The sequence below is a fragment of the Geotrypetes seraphini genome, chromosome 9, assembly GCF_902459505.1.
Source record: "Geotrypetes seraphini chromosome 9, aGeoSer1.1, whole genome shotgun sequence".
Taxonomy (NCBI): domain Eukaryota; kingdom Metazoa; phylum Chordata; class Amphibia; order Gymnophiona; family Dermophiidae; genus Geotrypetes; species Geotrypetes seraphini.
The window spans coordinates 35,395,740-35,419,071 of record NC_047092.1 but is presented as its reverse complement, the minus strand read 5'-3'; the positions used below and the strand labels follow the sequence as shown (position 1 = coordinate 35,419,071).

The window sequence follows — 23,332 nt, the reverse complement described above, 5'->3', positions numbered from 1 at the left end:
TTGCGGCCCTCAAGGAGGGACTTTGAGACCCCTGTTCTAGGGCTATCAGTAAATACCACTGATCTAGGGAGAAGAAAGAAGGAAAATACAAAAGAAATTTAATCAGCTGAAAGAAACTCTGGAGACTTTACCTGGGGTGGGGGAGGGGGTACTTGATGTATATGTCTCTAGAAGGAATTTCTGCATAAATCATCCTCTTCCACTAATACTTTGGGAAATGATTTCTTCTTAAATAGAGTCTGGCAACCAACTACCGATGTTAATTGGATTACAGTGCCAACATTCGTTCTTTGGGCTTCCGCAGCTGGCATCATGATTGTTGCTGTTTTCCTGATCTCGCCGTGTCTGGATAGGTAGAACCGACTTTTCCGCCATCATGCTGTGGCTTTCTTCAGGGTATGCTGTGAGGTCTGCAGCTTGTCTTTATATATAGTGAGTTCACTGATCTTATTGAGAATAGGGAGGTCTGATGAATTTGAAGAACTTTTCCACCCAAATTCAAATTCATGACCAACAGACCTCTCTGTTCTCAATCAGGTCAGTGAACCCACTATATATAAAGACAAAATGCAGACCTCACAGCATACCATGAAGAAAGCCACAGCCTGATGGAAGAAACATCAGTTCAACCTACCCAGACGCAGCAAGACTCAGAAACAGCTATTTTTCATAAAGTACGAAAAAAACTGGATATATGCTGGACTCGCATGTATAGCCTTCAATGGAGACTACATTAAGAACATAAGAATAGCCTTACTGGGTCAGACCAATGGTCCATCAAGACCAGTAGCCTATTCTAACGGTGGCCAATCCAAGCCACTAGTACCTGGCCAAAACCCAAGGAGTTGAAATATTCCATGCTACCAATCCAGGGCAAGCAGTAGCTTCTCCCATGTCTTACTCAATAACAGACTATAGACTTTTCCTCCAGGAACTTGTCCAAACCTTTCTTAAAACCAGCTATGCTCTATGCTCTTACCACATCCTCTGGCAACGCGTTCCAGAGCTTAAAAATTCTCAGGATGAAGAAAAAATTTCCTCCTATTAGTTTTAAAAAGTTTTTCCCTGTAACTTCATCGAGTGTCCCATAGTCTTTATAATTTCTGACGGAGTGAAAAAGTAACTTGGTTTTTTTACAAAACATTTTAAACCAACCTCATATATTTAATGGATGGCTTTAGCAGTCAGTTAATACTATCATCAAGATTAATACTTGGAAATATCTTAAAACTCTTGGCAAGATGTCTGTGCTTATTTTGTGTCAACACTCCACCTGTAGGATCTGGTTTAGGTTGATATTATTCAAAGTCTTTTGCTATACACATGGAATGACAGAAAAGATGTAGTAAATTTAGCAGTTATTGAATATGGTCTGGCATTGTAGCGGGTTAATTATCTACTGTTTCTTATTTACGAACTGGTTGGTGTAGTTGCAGTGAAGAAAACACTTGGTATTTTATGAGTGTTATAGCAGTTTGGCTTTATGGTTGCTGGTTCAATAAGAAAATCGTATATTTTGCTAAGCCTGTTATTTAGGAAAAGAACAGTAAGCATGGTTCAGAGATACTATGGAAGACAAAGATTAATTTCCCTAGCTTTGTCTTTTCTCTGGGCTGACTGGTGCTAGGGGCACTTCAGAGGCAAAGTCATTGGGAATCTCAGCCTTCACATAATGGTGACTGCAAGGGACTAAGGGTTAGATTCACTAAGCAAACTGATCGTGTATCGATCGGTTTGCGAGCCCTTTGCGATCCGATTTACCTCTGACCTGATTCACTAACCTGTGTCCCGATCATCCTCCGATCCACGCATGCTAATGAGGGGGAACGGCATTTAAATGATGGCAGGCAGTGATTCACAAACCAAAACCCTGCAACACCGACTGGACTGGCCGATCAGAAACAAGCGACTGTTGAGGACCAATCGATCAGCTGTTTTACGACTGCCCTGCCTTCTGCCACCTTACTCTCTGCCCCGAATTCCTGTTTTCAGCCCCCACCTCTCTTGCCGACCGTGAATCTCTCCTGCCAGCCGCGTATCTCCTCTTCTCACCTGCCTGCCCTGAATCTCTCCTACCTGCCCCAACTCGCTGCCTTTCTCCCGCACTATGAGACCGTGGTTTTAACACGCAGGTTTAAAGCGGGTTAAAACCATGGGCATGCTCTTTAGTGAAGCATGAGGGCGATTTGTAAATCAGAACCCACGGACATGGATTGGATACCGCACGGACCGGATCCGACCTGTGACCTGTGTGAATCTAGTCCTAAGGGGTCCTTTTACTAAGATGTGCTAATCGTTTTAGAATGCGCTAATCAAGTTAAGGTATGTGCTATGTGCTCTTCCCTTAACTCTGTATTCGCCAGTAAGCACATGCTAATCATGGTTAATGCTCCATCCATGCCACGCCCCCTCAGAGAAAATGTCTTAAAAATGAAATAACTCATGCTTTAATAGATAGAAACAGGAGAATACTGCAAAACGCTTTAATATGTTTGCATGGTAGCCTGTTTCTGTGCACCAACTGTGCATTAAGGGCTTAATGCTCTTTAGTGAAGGGACTTCTGTGTATACGACAGAATCATAGAACCTGTTAACACAATAGATTTTAAAGAAAACTGAAATTAAATGCCCACAGAACTGTGCAGTTTCCCATAGTAGTTAAAATGAAAAACAAGATTAAAATACTAAAAAATAATCTTCCCAATCTTTAAACACTACAGTCAGTTCCAACTTCAAATCCTGTCCACGGATTTATATCTGTTTTTTCAGCATTAAGCTGCACTGAATATCTAGGTACAAGATGCCACAAGAAATGATCTGGATCCTGCCAACATCCAGTGCTTTTATCTAGATAAATATCTAGACAAATTAAGACAATATTTTTGTTTTTCCTGTTTCCTGACATCAGGGATTGTAAAATAATTGCCTTTACCATTTCATAAAATATCGTCACATTTGGTGCTAGATCTACTAAAATGTACTTCTGGCTTAGTGCACACTAATGCCATTAACACAGATAGTAAATAGGTCCTATTGCATAAAATGGGACATGTGGGTAAATAATTCCTACTAACACATCATTTTGCACAAGCTTAGCAGTGTACGTTAGTGAATCTAGGCCTTTCAACACAGTACATTAACTCACAACACTGTCCACTACTGCAGGCTCTGATGCTTAACACATGAATGTTTTACTGATCAGAAGCTCATGTTATCTTCCTATCAGCCAGACAAGAGCTTTCTTCCACTGTGCTAACAATGTTTGTGCTTTATATCAACAGAAGGAAAAAAGAACAGATCATCAGGTACAGTATTATAAGTAAAGACTTTTCCCCTTTCCTGAGAGCAAAAATGACTACAACATTCCTTCTACAGGAAAATCAGATTATCAGAACAGGAAAACATACTGAAATAAAATGGTGTTTCTGAGACAAATATTTTACAACTTCTACTCTTTTCTTGTTGCTGGTACCATTGATAAACCAGATAGAGTACGAGGGGCTGCTGAAAAGATCTCAGCCCAGCCCACCCCACAAACTTGGGGCAGTCTCCATCGAAGGCTATACACTTAGGCCAGTGATTTTCCATTTTAATTTTGTTCCATCAGAAAAATATGTAACGAAAAATCCAGAAAATCGCTGGACTAAGGGCTCCTTTTATGGACATATTAGCGGTTAGCACACGCGCATATTTAACACGCACTAAAACCCATAGTGCACCGTAGTAAAAAGGGGATAAGTGTATTGTCGTTGATGGAGACTGCCTCAACTTTGTGTATTGGGCTGAGAACTTTCAGTGGCTCCTCGAATCTTAAGTTTAATATTCGTTTGTTAAGGTCAATAATAAAATTATATTGATCACTAGGATTTCAGTAATTCAACTTCACAGAAAATAAGTACCAAAAATGTGATCCTCAGACATCCTTCTTTCAGCCATCAGCATTGGGGCATGTTCTAATTTAGGGGTGGGTCAACTTGTTTGTAGATCTTGCCTGCCCCAGGGGTTGGGTTATCCTCTGCAGATTCCTAATCGGGAAGTGTGTTTATGGGTGTCCCTGTTCCTCAAGACACCACTCAGGAAGACAACTTATACTTCATAAGTAAAAACTAAGAAAATGTAGAGCCTGATATTCAAAAAAGCAGAGGCCCTAAATTTAAGCTCCTAAATGGCCCGTTTACTAAACCATAGTAAAATTTCATGGCTTAATGAAAGAATATAGTCTATGGCAGTGGTTCCCAACCCTGTCCTGGAGGAACACCAGGCCAATTGGGTTTTCAGGCTAGCCCTAATGAATATGCATGAAGCAAATTTGCATGCCTATCACTTCCATCATATGCAAATCTCTCTCATGCATATTCATTAGGGCTAGCCTGAAAACCCGATTGGCCTGGTGTTCCTCCAGGACAGGGTTGGGAATCACTGGTCTATGGTAGCTGCACATTTTTCACAGAAACCATTGGGGGCATTTTCTTATTCTGAACCTGTATTAAAGTGTAAATTAGTGCATGGTACTTGGGAGTAGATAATGCAGGAGCTCTCGATGTCTCGTATTTAGCTTGCTTAGACTTCCATACTATTCTCTACTCATGCCACGTCCCCTATCAAGAAAAGCACTTAACTGTACTGCTGTAATATATCACAAAACCCCTTAACATGGCAGTGCCCTTGCTATTACTGTTCAATTTACTGCACATTAACTACTTATTGCACTTTAGCAAAAGGGACCCTAATGAAACTTCTAAATTGATGCTCTTATCAGCCAAATTTAGGAGCTTTTCAGCTAAAAAAAAAAAGTCATCTTAAATTTGAGTTATAAGTTACACTTCTGCATTTATGCCTGTCATCCATTTACGAGGCTAATTTTTAGTCTAATGATGAAAATCAGTGGTAAAGTACCAACTTTATTTCCTCCCCTACTAGAAGTTTTGTGAAATTTTAAGTGTATATCTAAGCACTCAGCCTACTATCAATTATTTTAAATCAGATTGAACTTTGGATGGCTGCTTTCAAACTGAAATTAAATTCAGAAAAAGCTAAATTTTCTTAGCAACTCCCAACGATAAAATTAAAGAAACAATGATACACGCGAATGGGTTGGATTATAATATCGAACACTTCTTAAAAATATTGGGAATAACTTTGTCCAAACATCTTACATTGGAAAAACATTCTGATTTAATATTCAAAAAAAAGTATCTCGGTGCTTTGAAAGCTTCGCACCATCAAGAAGTACTTTGATGAAGCCTCTTTTCACTTGTTAGTTCAATCTTCTATTTTAAGTATTCTTGACTACTGTAACATTATATATTTGAGTGCTTTTAAGAAAATTCTTAAACAATTGCGATTGGTTCAGAATACTGCTGTTCGCCTCATTTTTGGTATGAAAAAATGAGAGCACATTACCCCCTTCTATCAAAAGCTCCATTGGTTGCCGTTGGAATCTAGAGTCTTATTTAAGTTTTCATGCATCTGCTATAAACCAGTTTTTGGCATGTTACCAGGCTATCTTACTTCTCATTTTACGCTGAATTACACTAATAAAAGCTCACGAAGAATACATCTGTTTGCATATCCTTCTATAAAACTTGTTATTACAAGAGGTTCCTCGAGAGAACCTTTCATTTCAGGCGGCCAAACTGAATACATGCCTTGCCAAAATCGTGTTAGAAGCTCCCTCTTATCTAGATTTTAGAAAACAGATAAAGATACAACTATTTAACAGGCTGGTATCTTAATGTATCTTATCTTTTAATTCAATACTTTTAATTCTATTTTAAATTGTTTGTATTTTCTCTATATTGTATCCATCTAACTTCACCGAATCTTTCAGATGTATTTTAAATTGATGTATTCATTTGCATTGCATATATTAAGCTTCACTGTTGTGAACCGCCTAGGACCCTTGGGTATGGCGGTATATAAAAAATAAAATTTTTATTATAAATATTAAAAAGGGCAATTTAGGAACATAACTTTCAAAATTCATAAACCCTTTGAATGTTAGGCCCAAAGTATACACTGAAAAAAAAGTTATATTTTATGAAGCGATTCATCCAGGGCAATGTACAGCAGGTAAGGTTACAATTTTGATAACAGCATAAAAATAGTAAAATGACTTAATATAAGCATCAATACAATCAATGAGGTAAACTTGAAAATAATAATTTGAAACCTAATAAGAGGATTAATATGAAACAGTATCAGAAATATACAGATTTTAACAGCATTGTAGAACAGTCATATAGAAATATGATATATGTCAGTACAACACAAACATTAAATAACTCATGCTTTAATACACAGAAACAGGAGAATACTGCAAAATGCTTTAATATGTTTGCATGGTAGCCTATTTCTGTGCACCAATTGTGCATCAAAGGCTTAATGCTCTTTAATGAAGGGACTTCTGTGTATATTAGAGAATCATAGAACCTCTTAACACAACAGATTTTAAAGGGAACTGAGATTAAATGCCCACAGAACTGTGCTGTTTCCCATAGTAGTTAAAATAAAAAAAAGAGGTTAAAACACTAAAAATAATCTTCCCAATCTTTAAACACTACAGTCAGTGCCAACTTCAAATCCTGGCCACGGCATTTAAATTTATATCCAGTTTTTCAGCATTAAGCCCCACTGAATATCTAGGTACAAGATGACCACCAGAAGCGATCTGGATCCTGCCTATATCCAGTGCTTTTACCCAGATAAATGTCTAGACAAATTAAGATAATATTTCCTGACAGCATGGATTGTAAAATAATTGCCTTTACAATTTCATAAAATATCGTCACATTTGTTGCTAGATCTACTAAAATGTACTTCTGGCTTAGTGCCAGCCTGCACTAAAAATTGCTTTTGTGGGTTTGTATAAAGGGAAGGGGGTTTGCATTGTTACAAGTAATGCCAATAGTCTTCGTTACAAGTTTCTGTTCAATGTTTATGTTAGTTTCATCATCTTTAATGGCAAATGTATTTTTCTGTTCAGTAACTGCTCACTAAAAAAATGAAAAGAAAAAGTAATAAATATTGTAGTTTTCCATAATAATGATCGCAATGCTGCTTTCAAAATGCCTTGTCCTTCTTGTCATGGATTATAACAATAATAATAATTACTTTATTTTTATACCGCAATACCTTGCAGTTCAGTGTGGTTCACAACAAGAGAAACTGTGAAAACACAGCGATAATACATCAAGAAACATAATTGATAAAATTACAATTTTCCTTAAAAATTTCCTTAAAATTAATTAGTGGCTTAGTGCACACTAATGCCATTAACACAGATAGTAAATAGGTCCTATTGCATAAAATGGGACATGTGGGTAAATAATTCCTACTGACTCATCATTTTGCACAAGCTTAGCAGTGCACGTTAGTGAATCTTGGCCTTTCAACACAGTATATTAACTAAATCACAATACTGTCCACTACTGCAGGCTCTGATGCTTAACATATTAATAGTTTACTCTTCAGAAGCTCATGTTATCTTCCAATCAGTCACACAAGAGCTTTCTTCCACTGTGCTAACAATGTTTATGTTTTATATCAACAGATAAAAAAGGAAAAAAAATCATCAGGTAAAGTATTTATGAGTAAAGACTTTTCCCCTATCCTGAGAGCAAAAAAGACTACAACATTCCTTCTACAGGAAAGTCAGATTATCAGAACAGGAAAACATACTGAAATAAAATGGTGTTTCTGAGACAAATATTTTACAACTTCTTCTCTTTTCTTGTTGCTGGTACCATTGATAAATCAGATAGAGTACGAGGGGCCACTGAAATGTTCTCAGCCCAGCCCACAAACTCGGGGAAGTCTCCATCGAAGGCTATACACTTAGGCCAGTGATTTTCCATTTCTATTTTGTTACATCAGAAAAATATGTAACGAAAAAAAGCAGTAAATCGCTGGACTAAGGGCTCCTTTTATAAAGGTGTGCTAAGCGTTTTACCGTTCGCTAAATAGCACGTGCTAACCACACGCTAACGCGTGCATGTTAGTCTATAGACACATTAGCGGTTAGCGCACGTGCATATTGAACACGCATAGTGTACCATATTTAACACGCATAGCGCTAACCACACGCTAATACGTGCATGTTAGTCTATGGACATATTAGCGGTTAGCGTACGCGCATATTTAAAACTCATAGCGCACCTTAGTAAAACAAGGGGTAAGTGTATAGCCGTCGATGGAGACTGCCCCAACTTTGTTTTTTGGGCTGAGAACTTTTCAGGCGGCCCCTCGTATCTTAAATTTTAGTATTCGTTTGTCAAGGTCAATAATAAAATCATATTGATCACTAGGATTTCAGTAATTCAACTGCACAGGAAATATGTACCAAAATGGGAAACTCAGACACCCTTCTTTCAGCCAACAGCTTTGGGGCATGTTCTAATTTAGGGGTGGGTCAACTTGTTTGTAGATCTTGCCTGCCCCAGGAGTTGGGTTATCCTCTGCAGATTCCCAATCGGGAAGTGTGTTTATGGGGTCCCCGTTCCTCAAAACACCAGTCAGGAAGATAACTTATACTTCTAGGCCTATATAATAAAAACATATATTTTTAATTTTAGTTTTGAAAATATATTCATAAGTAAAAACTAAGAAAATGTAGAGCCTGATATTCCAAAAAGCAGAGGCCCTAAATTTAAGCTCCTAAAGGGCCTGTTTACTAAACCATAGTAAAATTTGTAATTACCATGGATTAATGAAAGAATGTAGGCTACGGTAGCTGCAAATTTTTCCATAGAAACCATTGGGGGCGGAGCAGGCATTTTCTTATTCTGAACCTGTATTAAAGTGTAAATTAGTGCATGGTACTTTGGTGTAGTTAATGCAGGAGCTCTCGGTGACTCCTATTTAGCTGGCTTAGACTTCCATACCTATTCTATACCCATGCCACGTCCCCTATCAAGAAGAGCACTTAACTGTACTGCTATAATATATCACAAAACCCCTTAACATGGCTGTGCCCTTGCTATTACTGTGCAATTTACTGCACATTAACTACTTATTACAATTAAGTAAAAGGGCCCTTAATGAAGCTTCTAAATTGATGCTCTATTATCAGCCGAATTTAGGAGCTTTTCAGCTAAAAAAAAAAAGTCATCTTAAATTTACAAGGCTAATTATTGAGTCCAATGATGAAAATCAGTGGTAAAGTACTAACTTTATTTCCTGCCCTACTAGGAGTTTTGTGAAATTTTAAGGGCATATCTAAGCATTCAGCCCTAATAAATATTTAAAAAAAGGCCAATTTAAGAGCGTAATTTTCAAAATTCATAAACCCTTGAATGTTAGGCCCAAAGTATACACTGAAAAAAAAAGTTATATTTTATGAAGAGATTCACTCAGGGCAGTGTACAGCAGGTAAGGTTACAACTTTGTTAACAACATAAAAATAGTAAAATGACTAAATATAAGCATCAATACAATCAATGAGGTAAACTTGAAAATAATAATTTGAAACTTAATAAGAGGATTAATATGAAACAGTATCAGAAATATACAGAATTTAACAGAACCGTCATATAATAGAAATATGATAAATGTCAGTGCAACACAAACATTAAATAACTCATGCTTTAATACACAGAAACAGTTACTGTGCACCAACTGTGCATAAAAGGCTTAATGCTCTTTAGTGAAGGGACTTCTGTGTATACGACAGAATCATAGAACCCGTTAACATAATAGATTTTAAAGGGAACTGAGATTAAATGCCCACAGAACTGTGCTGTTTCCCATAGTAGTTAAAATGAAAAACGAGGTTAAAACACTAAAAATAATCTTCCCAATCTTTAAACTCTGCAAGTCAGTCAAGATATCTTCTTCCTTAAGTGTCCCACGGCAACCAGAGGGCATCCGCTCAAACTCAAGGGTGGGAGATTTCATGGTGACATCAGGAAATACTTCTTCACTGAAAGAGTGGTTGATCGATGGAATAGTCTTCCACGTCAGGTAGTTGAGGCCAGTAACGCACTCGACTTCAAGGGACGATGGGATAAACATGTAGGCTTTCTCCGGGGAAATGCTTAAAAAGAGGGTTCTTGTTGAGGGAGGGTTCTTTGAGTGGGCAGACTTGTTGGGGCCGACGGCCCTTTTCTGCCGTCATACTCTATGTTTCTAACTTCAAATCCTGGCCACGGATTTATATCTGTTTTTTCAGCATTAAGCTGAACTGAATATCTAGGTACGAGATGGCCACCAGAAATGATCTCGATCCTGCCTACATCCAGTGCTTTTATCTAGATAAATATCTAGACAAATGAAGACAGTATTTTTGATTTTCCTGTTTCCTGACAGCAGGGATTGTAAAATAATTGCCTTTACCATTTCATAATATATCGTCACATTTGGTGCTAGATCTACTAAAATGTATTTCTGGCTTAGTGCACACTAATGCCATTAACACAGATAGTAAAAAGGTCCAATTGGATAAAATGGGACATGTGGGTAAATAATTCCTACTAACACATCATTTTGCACAAGCTTAACAGTGTACGTTAGTGAATCTAGGCCTTTCAACACAGTACATTAACTAACTCACAACACTGTCCATTACTGCAGGCTCTGATGCTTAACATATGAATAGTTTACTCATCAGAAGCTCATGCTATCTTCCTATCAGCCACACAGCTTTCTTCCACTGTACTAACAATGTTTGTGCTTTATATCAACAGAAGAAGAAAGCAGCACTTCATCAGGTACAGTATTTATAAGTACAGACTTTTCCCCTATCCTGAGAGCAAAAAAGACTACAACATTCCTTCTACAGGAAAGTCAGATTATCAGAACAGGAAAACATACTGAAATAAAATGGTGTTTCTGTGACAAATATTTTACAACTTCTACTCTTTTCTTGTTGCTGGTACCATTGATAAACCAGATAGAGTATGAGAGGCTGCTGAAAAGATCTCAGCCCAGCCCACCCCACAAACCTGGGGCAGTCTCCATCGAAGGCTATACACTTAGGCCAGTGATTTTCCATTTTATTTTGTTCCATCAGAAAAATATGTAAAGAAAAATGCAGAAAATCGCTGGACTAAGGGCGCCTATTATGGACATATTAGCGGTTAGCACACGCGCATATTTAACATGCACTAAAACGCATAGCGCACCTTAGTAAAATAGAGGGTAAGTGTATAGCCGTCGATGGAGACTGCCCCAACTTTGTTTATTGGGCTGAGAACTTTTCAGCGGCTCCTCGTATCTTAAGTTTTAGTATTCGTTTGTCAAGGTCAATAATAAAATCATATTGATTACTAGGATTTCAGTAATTCAGCTGCACAGAAATTATGTACCAAAAAGGGAAACTCAGACACCCTTCTTTCAGCCAATAGCTTTGGGGCATGTTCTAATTTAGGGGTGGGTCAACTTGTTTGTAGATCTTGCCTGCCCCAGGGGTTGGGTTATCCTCTGCAGATTCCCAATCGGGAAGTGTATTTATGGGGTCCCCGTTCCTCAAAACACCAGTCAGGAAGACAACTTATACTTCTAACCCTATATAATAAAAACATATATTTTTAATTTTAGTTTTGAAAATATATTCATAAGTAAAACCTAAGAAAATGTAGAGCCTGATATTAAAAAAAGCAGAGGCCCTAAATTTAAGCTCCTAAAGGGCCCGTTTACTAAACCATAGTAAAATTTGTAATTACCATGGATTAATGAAAGAATGTAGGCTACGGTGCTGCAAAATTTTCACAGAAACCATTGGGGGCGGAACAGGCATTTTCTTATTCTGATCCTGTATTAAATTGCAAATTAGTGCATGGTCCTTGGCTGTAGTTAATGCAGGAGCTCTCGGTGGCTCCTATTTAGCTGGCTTAGACTTCCATACCTATTCTCTACTCATGCCACGTCCTCTATCAAGAAAAGCACTTAACTGTACTGCTGTAATATAACACAAAACCCCTTAACATGGCAGTGCCCTTGCTATTACTGTGCAATTTACTGCACATTAATTACTTATTGCACTTTAGGAAAAGGGCCCCTAATCAAGCTTCTGAATTGATGCTCTATTGTCAGCCGAATTTAGGGGTTTTTCAGGTAAAAAAAAAAATTATCTTAAATTTGGAGTTAAAAGTTACACTTCTGCATTTAGGCCTGCTATCCATATACAAGGCTAATTTTTGAGTCTAATGATGAAAATCAGCGGTAAAGTATCAACTTTATTTCCTGCCCAACTAGGAGTTTTGTGAAATTTTAATTGTATATCTAAGTACTCAGCCCTAATAAATATTAAAAAGGCCAATTTAGGAGCATAACTTTCAAAATTCATAAACCCTTTGAATATTAGGCCCAAAGTATACTCTGAAAAAAAGTTATATTTTATGAAGAGATTCACCCAGGGCAGTGCACAGCAAGTAAGGTTACAATTTTGTTAACAGCATAAAAATAGTAAAATGACTAAATATAAGCATAAATACAATCAATGAGGTAAACTTGGAAATAATAATTTGAAACCTAATAACAGGATTAATATGAAACACTATCAGAAATATACAGATTTTAACAGCATTGTAGAACAGTCATATAATAGAAATACGATAAATGTCAGTACAACACAAATAATACCACAATACACAGCATACAAGAATATAATAGATAGCATGGAAGAACATGAAAGGATATTTGTGATATCCTGCAAAATTGTAGCCATTGTATTGTATAGCCTAGGAGTATAATATAAAAAAGAATACTGACTTCTTTATGCTCCCCAGCTAGACCCTAGTACTCTTCCTTGCCATATTACCTTCCTGTCCTCATCTATCCCTTCAGACATACCTCTGCAAGCCCACAGCTGCGTCTTCCTTCTCCTATTGTGCGAGAGAATAAGCACATCATAGCATCATGGATGCCACTGTTGATGTCATCATCAAAGTCCCGTGATGATGATGATGATGATGATGATGTCAAGAGAAATAGACACAGAACTATGGCACAACGGGTCAATAATTATTTTTATTCAACTACATACATTTAAGGATTAAAGAATTTGCCCCTGCTGTTCTTCTTCTTCATAGTCTCTTCAGTGTCTTGGGATTGCTTTGGGATTTAGTAACTGCCATTATGAATTGATTCTAGCCCTAAGGGGTCCTTTTATTAAGATGTGCTAATCGATTTAGAATGTGCTAATCAAGTTAACGTATGTGCTAAGTGCTCTTCCTTTAACTCTGCATTAGCCAGTAAGCACGTGCTAATCATAATGCACTACCTGGTTAATGCTCCATCCATGCCACGCCCCCTCAGAGAAAATGTCTTAAAAATGAAATCTCATGCTTTAATATACAGAAACAGGAGAATACTGCAAAACGCTTTAATATGTTTGCATGGTAGCCTATTTCTGTGCACCAATTGTGCATTAAGGGCTTAATGCTCTTTAGTGAAGACACATCTGTGTATATGAGAGAATCATAGAACCTGTTAACACAACAGATTTTAAAGGGAACGGAGATTAAATGCACACAGAACTGTGCAGTTTCCCATAGTAGTAAAAATAAAAACAAAAGAGGTTAAAAAACTAAAAATAATCTTCCCAATCTTTAAACACTACAGTCAGTGCCAACTTCAAATCCTGGCCACGGCATTTAAATTTATATCTAGTTTTTCAGCATTGAGCCGCACTGATTATCTAAGTCAGTGGTTCCCAACCCTGTCCTGGAGGACCACCAGGCCAATCGGGTTTTTGGGATAGCCCTAATGAATATGCATGGGGCAGATTTGCATGCCTGCCACCTCAATTATATGCAAATCTCTCTCATGCATATTCATTAGGACAATCCCAAAAACCCGACTGGCCTGGTGGTCCTCCAGGACAGGGTTGGGAACCACTGATCTAAGTACAAGATGGCCACCATAAGCGATCTGGATCCTGCCTATATCCAGTGCTTTTACCCAGCTAAATATCTAGAAAATTAAGACAATATTTTTGTTTTTTCCGTTTCCTGATAGCAGGGATTGTAAAATAATTGCCTTTACCATTTCATAAAATATCGTCACATTTGGTGCTAGATCTACTAAAATGTACTTCTGGCTTAGTGCACACTAATACCATTAACACAGATAGTAAATAGGTCCTATTGCATAAAATGGGACATGTGGATAAATAATTCCTACTAACACATCATTTTGCACAAGCTTAGCAGTGCACGTTAGTGAATCTAGGCCTTTCAACACAGTACATTAACTCACAACACTGTCCACTACTGCAGGCTCTGATGCTTAACATATGAATAGTTTACTGATGAGAAGCTCATGTTATCTTCCTATCAGCCAGACAAGAGCTTTCTTCCACTTTGCTAACAATGTTTGTGCTTTATATCAACAGGAGAAAGCAACAGTTCACAAGGTACAGTATTTATAAGTAAAGACTTTTCCCCTTTCCTGAGAGCAAAAAAGACTACAACGTTCCTTCTACAGGAAAGTCAGATTATCAGAACAGGAAAACATACTGAAATAAAATGGTGTTTCTGAGACAAATATTTTACAACTTCTACTCCTTTCTTGTTGCTGATACCATTGATAAATCAGATAGAGTACGAGGGGCCACTGAAATGTTCTCAGCCCAGCCCACAAACTCGGGGCAGTCTCCATCGAAGACTATACACTTAGGCCAGTGATTTTCCATTTTATTTTGTTCCATCAGAAAAATATATAAAGAAAAAAGCAGAAAATTGCTGGATTAAGGGCTCCTTTTATAAAGGTGTGCTAAGCGTTTTACCCTTCGCTAAATAGCACACACTAACCACACGCTAATGCGTGCATGTTAGTCTATGGACACATTAGCGGTTAGCCCACGCGCATATTTAAAACGCATAGCGCACCTGAGTTAAACAAGGGGTAAGTGTATAGCCGTCGTTGGAGACTGCCCCAACTTTGTTTATTGGGCTGAGAACTTTTCAGCGGCTCCTCGTATCTTAAGTTTTAGTATTCGTTTGTCAAGGTCAATAAAAAAATCATATTGATCACTAGGATTTCAGTAATTCAACTTTACAGAAAATAAGTACCAAAATGGGATCCTCAGACGCCCTTCTTTCAGCCATCAGCTTTGGGGCATGTTCTAATTTAGGGGTGGGTCAACTTGTTTGTAGATCTTGCCTGGCCCAGGGGTTGGGTTATCCTCTGCAGATTCCCAATTGGGAAGTGTGTTTATGGGGGTCCTCGTTCCTCTAGACACCAGACAGGAAGACAACGTATACTTCTAGGTTTATATAATAAAAACATATATTTTTAATATTAGTTTTGAAAATATATTCATAAGTAAAATCTAAGATACAAGCTGTGCTGTGGATACAAAAAACAGAAAGACAACAAAAATGACAAAAGAAAACCAGAACCAGTCGAAGGAGTAGTCCACAGCTCCCTCCAGAACTCAGATAAGCTAGTACAATAGGCAAGAAACAAACATTACGGTGATCTTTGCTGATGTGGCTGCTTGCATTGTATTATAATGTCTTGCAGTGTTGTGTACTGTTATATGCCGCTTGTGTTCATGTTCATATTCTATACTTTTTTGTATGCTCTTTGTTCCTGTTTGACTTCAATAAAAATGATTTACAAAACAACCCCCCCCAAAAAAAAAACAAAAACAAAAAACTAAGAAAATGTAGAGCCTGATATTCAAAAAAGCAGAGGCCCTAAATTTAAGCTCCTAAAGGGCCCGTTTACTAAACCATAGTTTTGTAATTACCATGGCTTAATGGAAGAATATAGGCTACGGTAGCTGCAAATTTTTCACAGAAACCATTAGGGGCATTTTCTTATTCTGATCCTTTATTAAAGTGTAAATTAGTGCATGGTACTTGGGTGTAGTTAATGCAGGAGCTCTCAGTGTCTCCTATTTAGCTGGCTTAGACTTCCATTCCTATTCTCTACCCATGCCACGTCCCCTATCAAGAAGAGCACTTAACTGTACTGCTGTAATATATCACAAAACCCCTTAACATGGCAGTGCCCTCGCTATTACTGTGCAATTTACTGCACATTAACTACTTATTACACTTTAGTAAATGGGCCCCTAATGAAGCTTCTAAATTGATGCTCTATTGTCAGCTGAATTTAGGAGTTTTTCAGGTTAAAAAAAAAACTTATCTTAAATTTGGAGTTAAAAGTTACACTTCTGCATTTAGGCCTGCTATCCATTTACGAGACTAATTTTCGAGTCCAATGATGAAAATTAGTGGTAAAGTACCAACTTTATTTCTTGCCCTACTAGGAGTTTTGTGAAATTTTAAGCGCATATCTAAGCATTCAGCCCTTATAAATATTTTTTAAAAAATGCCAATTTAAGAGCATAACTTTCAAAATTCATAAACCCTTTGAATGTTAGGCCCAAAGTATACACTGAAAAAAAAGTTATATTTTTTGAAGAGATTCACCCAGGGCAGTGCACAGCAGGTAAGGTTACAATTTTGTTAACAGCATAAAAATAGTAAAATGACTAAATATAAGCATAAATACAATCAATGAGGTAAACTTGGAAATAATAATTTGAAATCTAATAACAGGATTAATATGAAACACTATCAGAAATATACAGATTTTAACAGCATTGTAGAACAGACATATAATAGAAATACGATAAATGTCAGTACAACACAAACAATACCACAATACACAGCATACAAGAATATAATAGATAGCATGGAAGAACATGAAAGGATATTTGTTATATCCTGCAAAATTGTAGCCATTGTATTGTATAGCCTTGGAGTATAATATAAAAAAGAATACTGACTTCTTTTTGCTCCCCAGCTAGACCCTAGTACTCTTCCTTGCCATATTACCTTCCTGTCCTCATCTATCCCTTCAGACATACCTCTGCAAGCCCACAGCTGCATCTTCCTTCTCCTATTGTGCGAGAAAATAAGCACATCATAGCATCATGGATGCCACTGTTGATGTCATCATCAAAGTCCCGTGATGATGATGATGATGTCAAGAGAAATAGACACAGAACTATGGCACAATGGGTCAATAATTATTTTTATTCAACTACATAAGGATTAAAGAGTTTGACCCTGCTGTTCTGCTTCTTCATAGTCTCTTCAGTGTCTTGGGATTGCTTTGGGATTTAGTAACTGCCATTATGAATTGATTCACCCAAGGTGGTATACAGAGGACACAATTTAACATAAAACTTACAATGAAGTAAACTTGGAAATGGTGAATCGAAATGTAGGTAAAGGACTAATATAAAACAGTATTAGATATACATGCTGTGGAACAATTACAAAACATACTAAGTCAGAAGAGAATATAGATTTAAAACAGCAATTGCTAATATAAAATGATGCACCATGAAAGCTTAGAAGGAGATGAGGGCTTAAAGAATTTTCACCAGGAATTTTAAGTGTTTTTGTTTTATATCAACAGATGAGGATCGAATCAAAAATGCAGGTACTGTATATATATCTAAGAATTTTTTTCCTCTTTCATACAGAAAAGAGGATTGAAACATTCCACCTACTGAAAAAAAGCCAATTATCAGTTGAGAAAAATACATTTAAATAAAATGAAAGTTACAACACAGAGTTCTTATATATTCTATCTTAATCTTTAGTATTAATTTGTTTAGCATTTCTCTATAGAGCTATTCTTAATCTTCTTTTAGAGACTTTACACTCAGTAAATATAGGTGGAAACCATCATGAGCAAGAGAATGGTCAAAACATGACCCTAAAAATGTTTGGAAAAAAATAGACTGAAAGAAAGATCTTAGGCATCCTAAATAAGTGTGAATATTTAGGGCATAAATGACTAAGCTTCCACCTTCTCCAAGGACAAATAGAAACTGAGAGAAAATCCTCACTAACCCGCCCCCACCCCCCATTTTACAAAACTGTAGCGCAGTTTTTAGTGCTACCCGTGGCGGTAACAGCTCCAGCACTAATAAGAATTCTATGAGCATTGGAGAGGTTGCCGCTGCGGCTGGTGATAAAAACTGCCTTATGATTTTGTATAATGGGGGTGGGGTTTAAATCTGGCTTTTAATGAGTTGAAAACAGACATATACTTCATAATCCCCACAGAAGATACCAACTTAATTGTAAGCCTTGCATTTCATCCTCTTCATGTGTCTAGGGCAGGGGTAGGCAATTCCGGTCCTCGTGAGCCGGAGCCAGGTTAGTTTTCAGGATATCCACAATGAATATGTATGAGATAGATTTGCACTCACTGCCTCCTTGAGATGCAAATTTATCTCATGCATATTTATTGTGGATATCCTGAAAACCTGACTTGGCACCGGCTCTGGAGATCGGAATTGCCTACCCCTGGTCTAGGACATGGTTCCCAGTCTTGCCTTGTGAGACCCTCAGTCATAAAAAGTTCAAGTGTTCAGAATATCCCAAATAAGTGTACACATGAGAATAGAAATCTATTTCATGCATATTCAATAGGGATGGCCTTAAAATTCCACCCATTTAGTGTCCTTCTGGGGCTGGGATCTCAAAGTCCCTCCTTGAGGACCGCAATCCAATTGGGTTTTTTGGATTTCCCCAATGAATATGCATTGAAAGCAGTGCATACACATAGATCTCATGCATATTCATTGGGGAAATCATGAAAACCCAACTGGATTGCAATCCAAACGGGTTTTCAGGATTTCACCAATGAATATGCAATGAATGTAGTGCATGCACATAGATCTCTGCATATTCATTGGGGAAATCCTGAAAACCCAGCTGGATTGTGGCCCTCAAGGAAGGACTTTGAGACCCCTGTTCTAGGGCTATCAGTAAATACCACTGATCTCAGGGTATGTTGTGAGGTCTGCAGCTTGTCTTTATATATAGTGATTTCACTGAACTTATTGAGAATAGGGAGGTCTGATGAATTTGATGAACTTTCCCACCAAAATTCAAATTCATGACCAACAGACCTCTCTGTTCTCAATCAGGTCAGTGAACCCACTATATATAAAGACAAACTGCAGACCTCACAGCACACCATGAAGAAAGCCACAGCATGATGGAAGAAATATCAGTTCAACCTACCCAGACGCTGCAAGACTCAGAAACAGTTATTTTTCATAAAGTACGAAAAAACTGGATATATGCTGGACTCGCATGTATAGCCTTCAATGGAGACTACATTAAGAACATAAGAATAGCCTTACTGGGTCAGACCAATGGTCCATCAAGACCAGTAGCCTGTTCTAACGGTGGCCAATCCAAGCCACTAGTACCTGGCCAAAACCCAAAGAGTTGAAATATTCCATTCCATCTCTTGGGCTTCCGCAGCTGGCATCATGATTGTTGCTGTTTTCCTGATCTCACCGTGTCTGGATAGGTAGAACTGACTTTTCCGCCATCATGCTGTGGCTTTCTTCAGGGTATGTTGTGAGGTCTGCAGCTTGTCTTTATATATAGTGAGTTCACTGAACTTATTGAGAATAGGGAGGTCTGATGAATTTGATGAACTTTCCAACCAATATTCAAATTCATGACCAACAGACCACTCTGTTCTCAATCAGGTCAGTAAACCCACTATATATAAAGACAAAATGCAGACCTCACAGCATACCATGAAGAAAGCCACAGCATGATGGAAGAAACATCAGTTCAACCTACCCAGACGCGGCAAGACTCAGAAACAGCTATTTTTCATACAGTACGAAAAAACTGGATATATACTGGACTCGCATGTATAGCCTTCAATGGAGACTACATTAAGAACATAAGAATAGCCTTACTGGGTCAGACCAATGGTCCATCAAGGCCTGATGTAACGATGGCCAATCCAAGCCACTAGTACTTGGCCAAAACCAAGTTGAAATATTCCATGCTACCAATCCAGGGCAAGCAGTAACTTCCCCCATGTCTTTCTCCAAATCTTTCTTTAAACCAGCTACGCTCTATGCTCTTACCACACGTTCCAGAGCTTAAAAATTCTCAGAGTGAAGAAAAAATTTCCTCCTATTAGTTTTAAAAGTTTTTCCCTGTAACTTCATCGAGTGTCCCATAGTCTTTATAATTTCTGACGGAGTGAAAAAGTAACTTGGTTTTTTTTACCAAACATTTTAAACCAACCTCATATATTTAATGGATGGCTTTAGCAGTCATGTTAATACTATCATCAAGATTAATACTTGGAAATATCTTAAAAACTCTTGGCAAGATGTCTGTGCTTATTTTGTGTCAACACTCCACCTGTAGGATCTGGTTTAGTTGATATTATTCAAAGTCTTTTGCTATACACATGGAATGACAGAAAAGATGTAGTAAATTTAGCAGTTATTGAATATGGTCTGGCATTGTAGCGGGTTAATTATCTACTGTTTCTTATTTACGAACTGGTTGGTGAAGTGGCAGTGAAAGAAAACATGGCATTTTATGAGTGTTAGAACAGTTTGGCTTTATGATTGCTGGTTGAATAAGAAAATCATATATTTTGCTAAGCCTGTTATTTAGGAAGAGAACAGTAAGCATGGTTCAGAGATACTATGGAAGACAAAGATTAATTTCCCTAGCTTTGTCTTTTCTCTGGGCTGACTGGTGCTAGGGGCACTTCAAATTGGGAATCTCAGCCTTCACATAATGGTGACAGCAAGAGACTAAGGGTTAGATACACTAAGCAAACTGATTGTGTACCGATCGGTTTGCGAGCCCTTTGCGATCCAATTTACTTCTGACCTGATTCACTAACCTGTGTCCCAATCATCCTCCGATCCACGCATGCAAATGAGGGGGAACGGCATTCAAATGATGGCATGCAGCGATTCACAAACCAAAACCCTGCAACACCGACTGGACTGGCCGATCAGAAACAAGCGACTGTTGAGGACCAATCGATCAGCTGTTTTTCGACTGCCCTGCCTTCTGCCACCTTACTCTCTGCCCCGAATTCCTGTTTTCAGCCCCCACCTCTCCTGCCGGCCGCGAATCTCTCCTGCTGGCCGCGAATCTCCTCTTCTCACCTGCCTGCCCTGAATCTCTCCTACCTGCCCCAACTCGCTGCCTTTCTCCCGCACTATGAGACCGTGGTTTTAACACGCAGGTTTAAAGCGGGTTAAAACCAAGGGCATGCTCTTTAGTGAAGCATGAGGGCGATTTGTAAATCAGACCCACGGACATGGATTGGATACCGCATGGACCGGATCCGACCTGTGACCCTTGTGAATCTAGTCCTAAGGGGTCCTTTTACTAAGATGTGCTAATCGTTTTAGAATGCGCTAATCAAGTTAACGTGTGTGCTATGTGCTCTTCCTTTAACTCTGTATTCGCCAGTAAGCACATGCTAATCATGGTTAATGCTCCATCCATGCCACGCCCCCTCAGAGAAAATGTCTTAAAAATGAAATAACTCATGCTTTAATAGATAGAAACAGGAGAATACTGCAAAACGCTTTAATATGTTTGCATGGTAGCCTGTTTCTGTGCACCAACTGTGCATTAAGGGCTTAATGCTCTTTAGTGAAGGGACTTCTGTGTATACGACAGAATCATAGAACCTGTTAACACAATAGATTTTAAAGAAAACAGAAATTAAATGCCCACAGAACTGTGAAGTTTCCCATAGTAGTTAAAATGAAAAACAAGATTAAAATACTAAAAATAATCTTCCCAATCTTTAAACACTACAGTCAGTGCCAACTTCAAATCCTGTCCACGGATTTATATCTGTTTTTTTCAGCATTAAGCTCCACTGAATATCTAGGTACAAGATGGCCACCAGAAATGATCTGGATCCTGCCTACATCCAGTGATTTTATCTAGATAAATATCTAGACAAATTAAAAAAATATTTGTGATTTTCCTGTTTCCTGACATCAGGGATTGTAAAATAATTGCCTTTACCATTTCATAAAATATCGTCACATTTGGTGCTAGATCTACTAAAATGTACTTCTGGCTTAGTGCACACTAATGCCATTAACACAGATAGTAAATAGGTCCTATTGCATAAAATGGGACATGTGGATAAATAATTCCTACTAACACATCATTTTGCACAAGCTTAGCAGTGTACGTTAGTGAATCTAGGCCTTTCAACACAGTACATTAACTCACAACACTGTCCACTACTGCTGATCAGAAGATCATGTTATCTTCCTATCAGCCAGACAAGAGCTTTCTTCCACTGTGCTAACAATGTTTGTGCTTTATATCAACAGAAGGAAAAAAGAACAGTACATCAGGTACAGTATTTATAAGTAAAGACTTTTCCCCTTTCCTGAGAGCAAAAAAGACTACAACATTCCTTCTACAGGAAAATCAGATTATCAGAACAGGAAAACATACTGAAATAAAATGGTGTTTCTGAGACAAATATTTTACAACTTCTACTCTTTTCTTGTTGCTGGTACCATTGATAAACCAGATAGAGTACGAGGGGCTGCTGAAAAGATCTCAGCCCAGCCCACCCCACAAACTTGGGGCAGTCTCCATCGAAGGCTATACACTTAGGCCAGTGATTTTCCATTTTATTTTGTTCCATCAGAAAAATATGTAACGAAAAATCCAGAAAATCGCTGGACTAAGGGTTCCTTTTATAAATGTGTGCTAAGCGTTTTACGGTTCGCTAAGTAGCGCGCGCTAACCACACGCTAATGCGTGCATGTTAGTCTATGGACACAGCGGTTAGCGCATGCGCATATTTAACATGCACTAAAACGCATAGCGCACCTTAATAAAACAGAAGGTAAGTGTATAGCCGTCGATGGAGACTGCCCCAACTTTGTTTATTGGGCTGAGAACTTTTCAGCGGCTCCTCGTATCTTAAGTTTTAGTATTCGTTTGTCAAGGTCAATAATAAAATCATATTTATCACTAGGATTTCAGTAATTCAACTTTACAGAAAATAAGTACCAAAATGAGATCCTCAGACACCCTTCTTTCAGCCATCAGCTTTGGGGCATGTTCTAATTTAGGGGTTGGTCAACTTGTTTGTAGATCTTGCCTGGCCCAGGGGTTGGGTTATCCTCTGCAGATTCCCAATTGGGAAGTGTGTTTATGGGGGTCCTCGTTCCTCTAGACACCAGACAGGAAGACAACTTATACTTCTAGTCCTATATAATAAAAACATATATTTTTAATTTTAGTTTTGAAAATATATTCATAAGTAAAAACTAAGAAAGTGTAGAGCCTGATATTCAAAAAAGCAGAGGCCCTAAATTTAAGCTTCTAAAGGGCCCGTTTACTAAACCATAGTAAAATTAGTAATTACCATGGCTTAATGAAAGAATATAGGCTACGGTAGCTTCAAATTTTACACAGAAATCATTGGGGGCGGAACAGGCATTTTCTTATTCTGATCCTGTATTAAAGTGTAAATTAGTGCATGGTACTTGGGTGTAATTAATGCAGGAGCTCTCGGTGGCTCCTAT

The 23,332-nt window shown here is 38.0% G+C and overlaps 1 protein-coding gene across 1 annotated transcript in view; it reads left to right on the top strand.

Moving 5' to 3' along the window:
• The window catches only part of LOC117366894 (mucin-19-like), a 441,720-nt gene that overhangs the window by 126,647 nt on the left and 291,741 nt on the right, over positions 1-23,332 (top strand). Inside the window, exons 26-31 of the mRNA XM_033958871.1 lie at positions 3,282-3,305; positions 7,553-7,577; positions 10,683-10,706; positions 14,333-14,353; positions 17,380-17,403; positions 22,121-22,144. Coding sequence (XP_033814762.1) covers positions 3,282-3,305; positions 7,553-7,577; positions 10,683-10,706; positions 14,333-14,353; positions 17,380-17,403; positions 22,121-22,144 — 142 coding nt within the window. The remainder of the gene's footprint in view (positions 1-3,281; positions 3,306-7,552; positions 7,578-10,682; positions 10,707-14,332; positions 14,354-17,379; positions 17,404-22,120; positions 22,145-23,332) is intronic.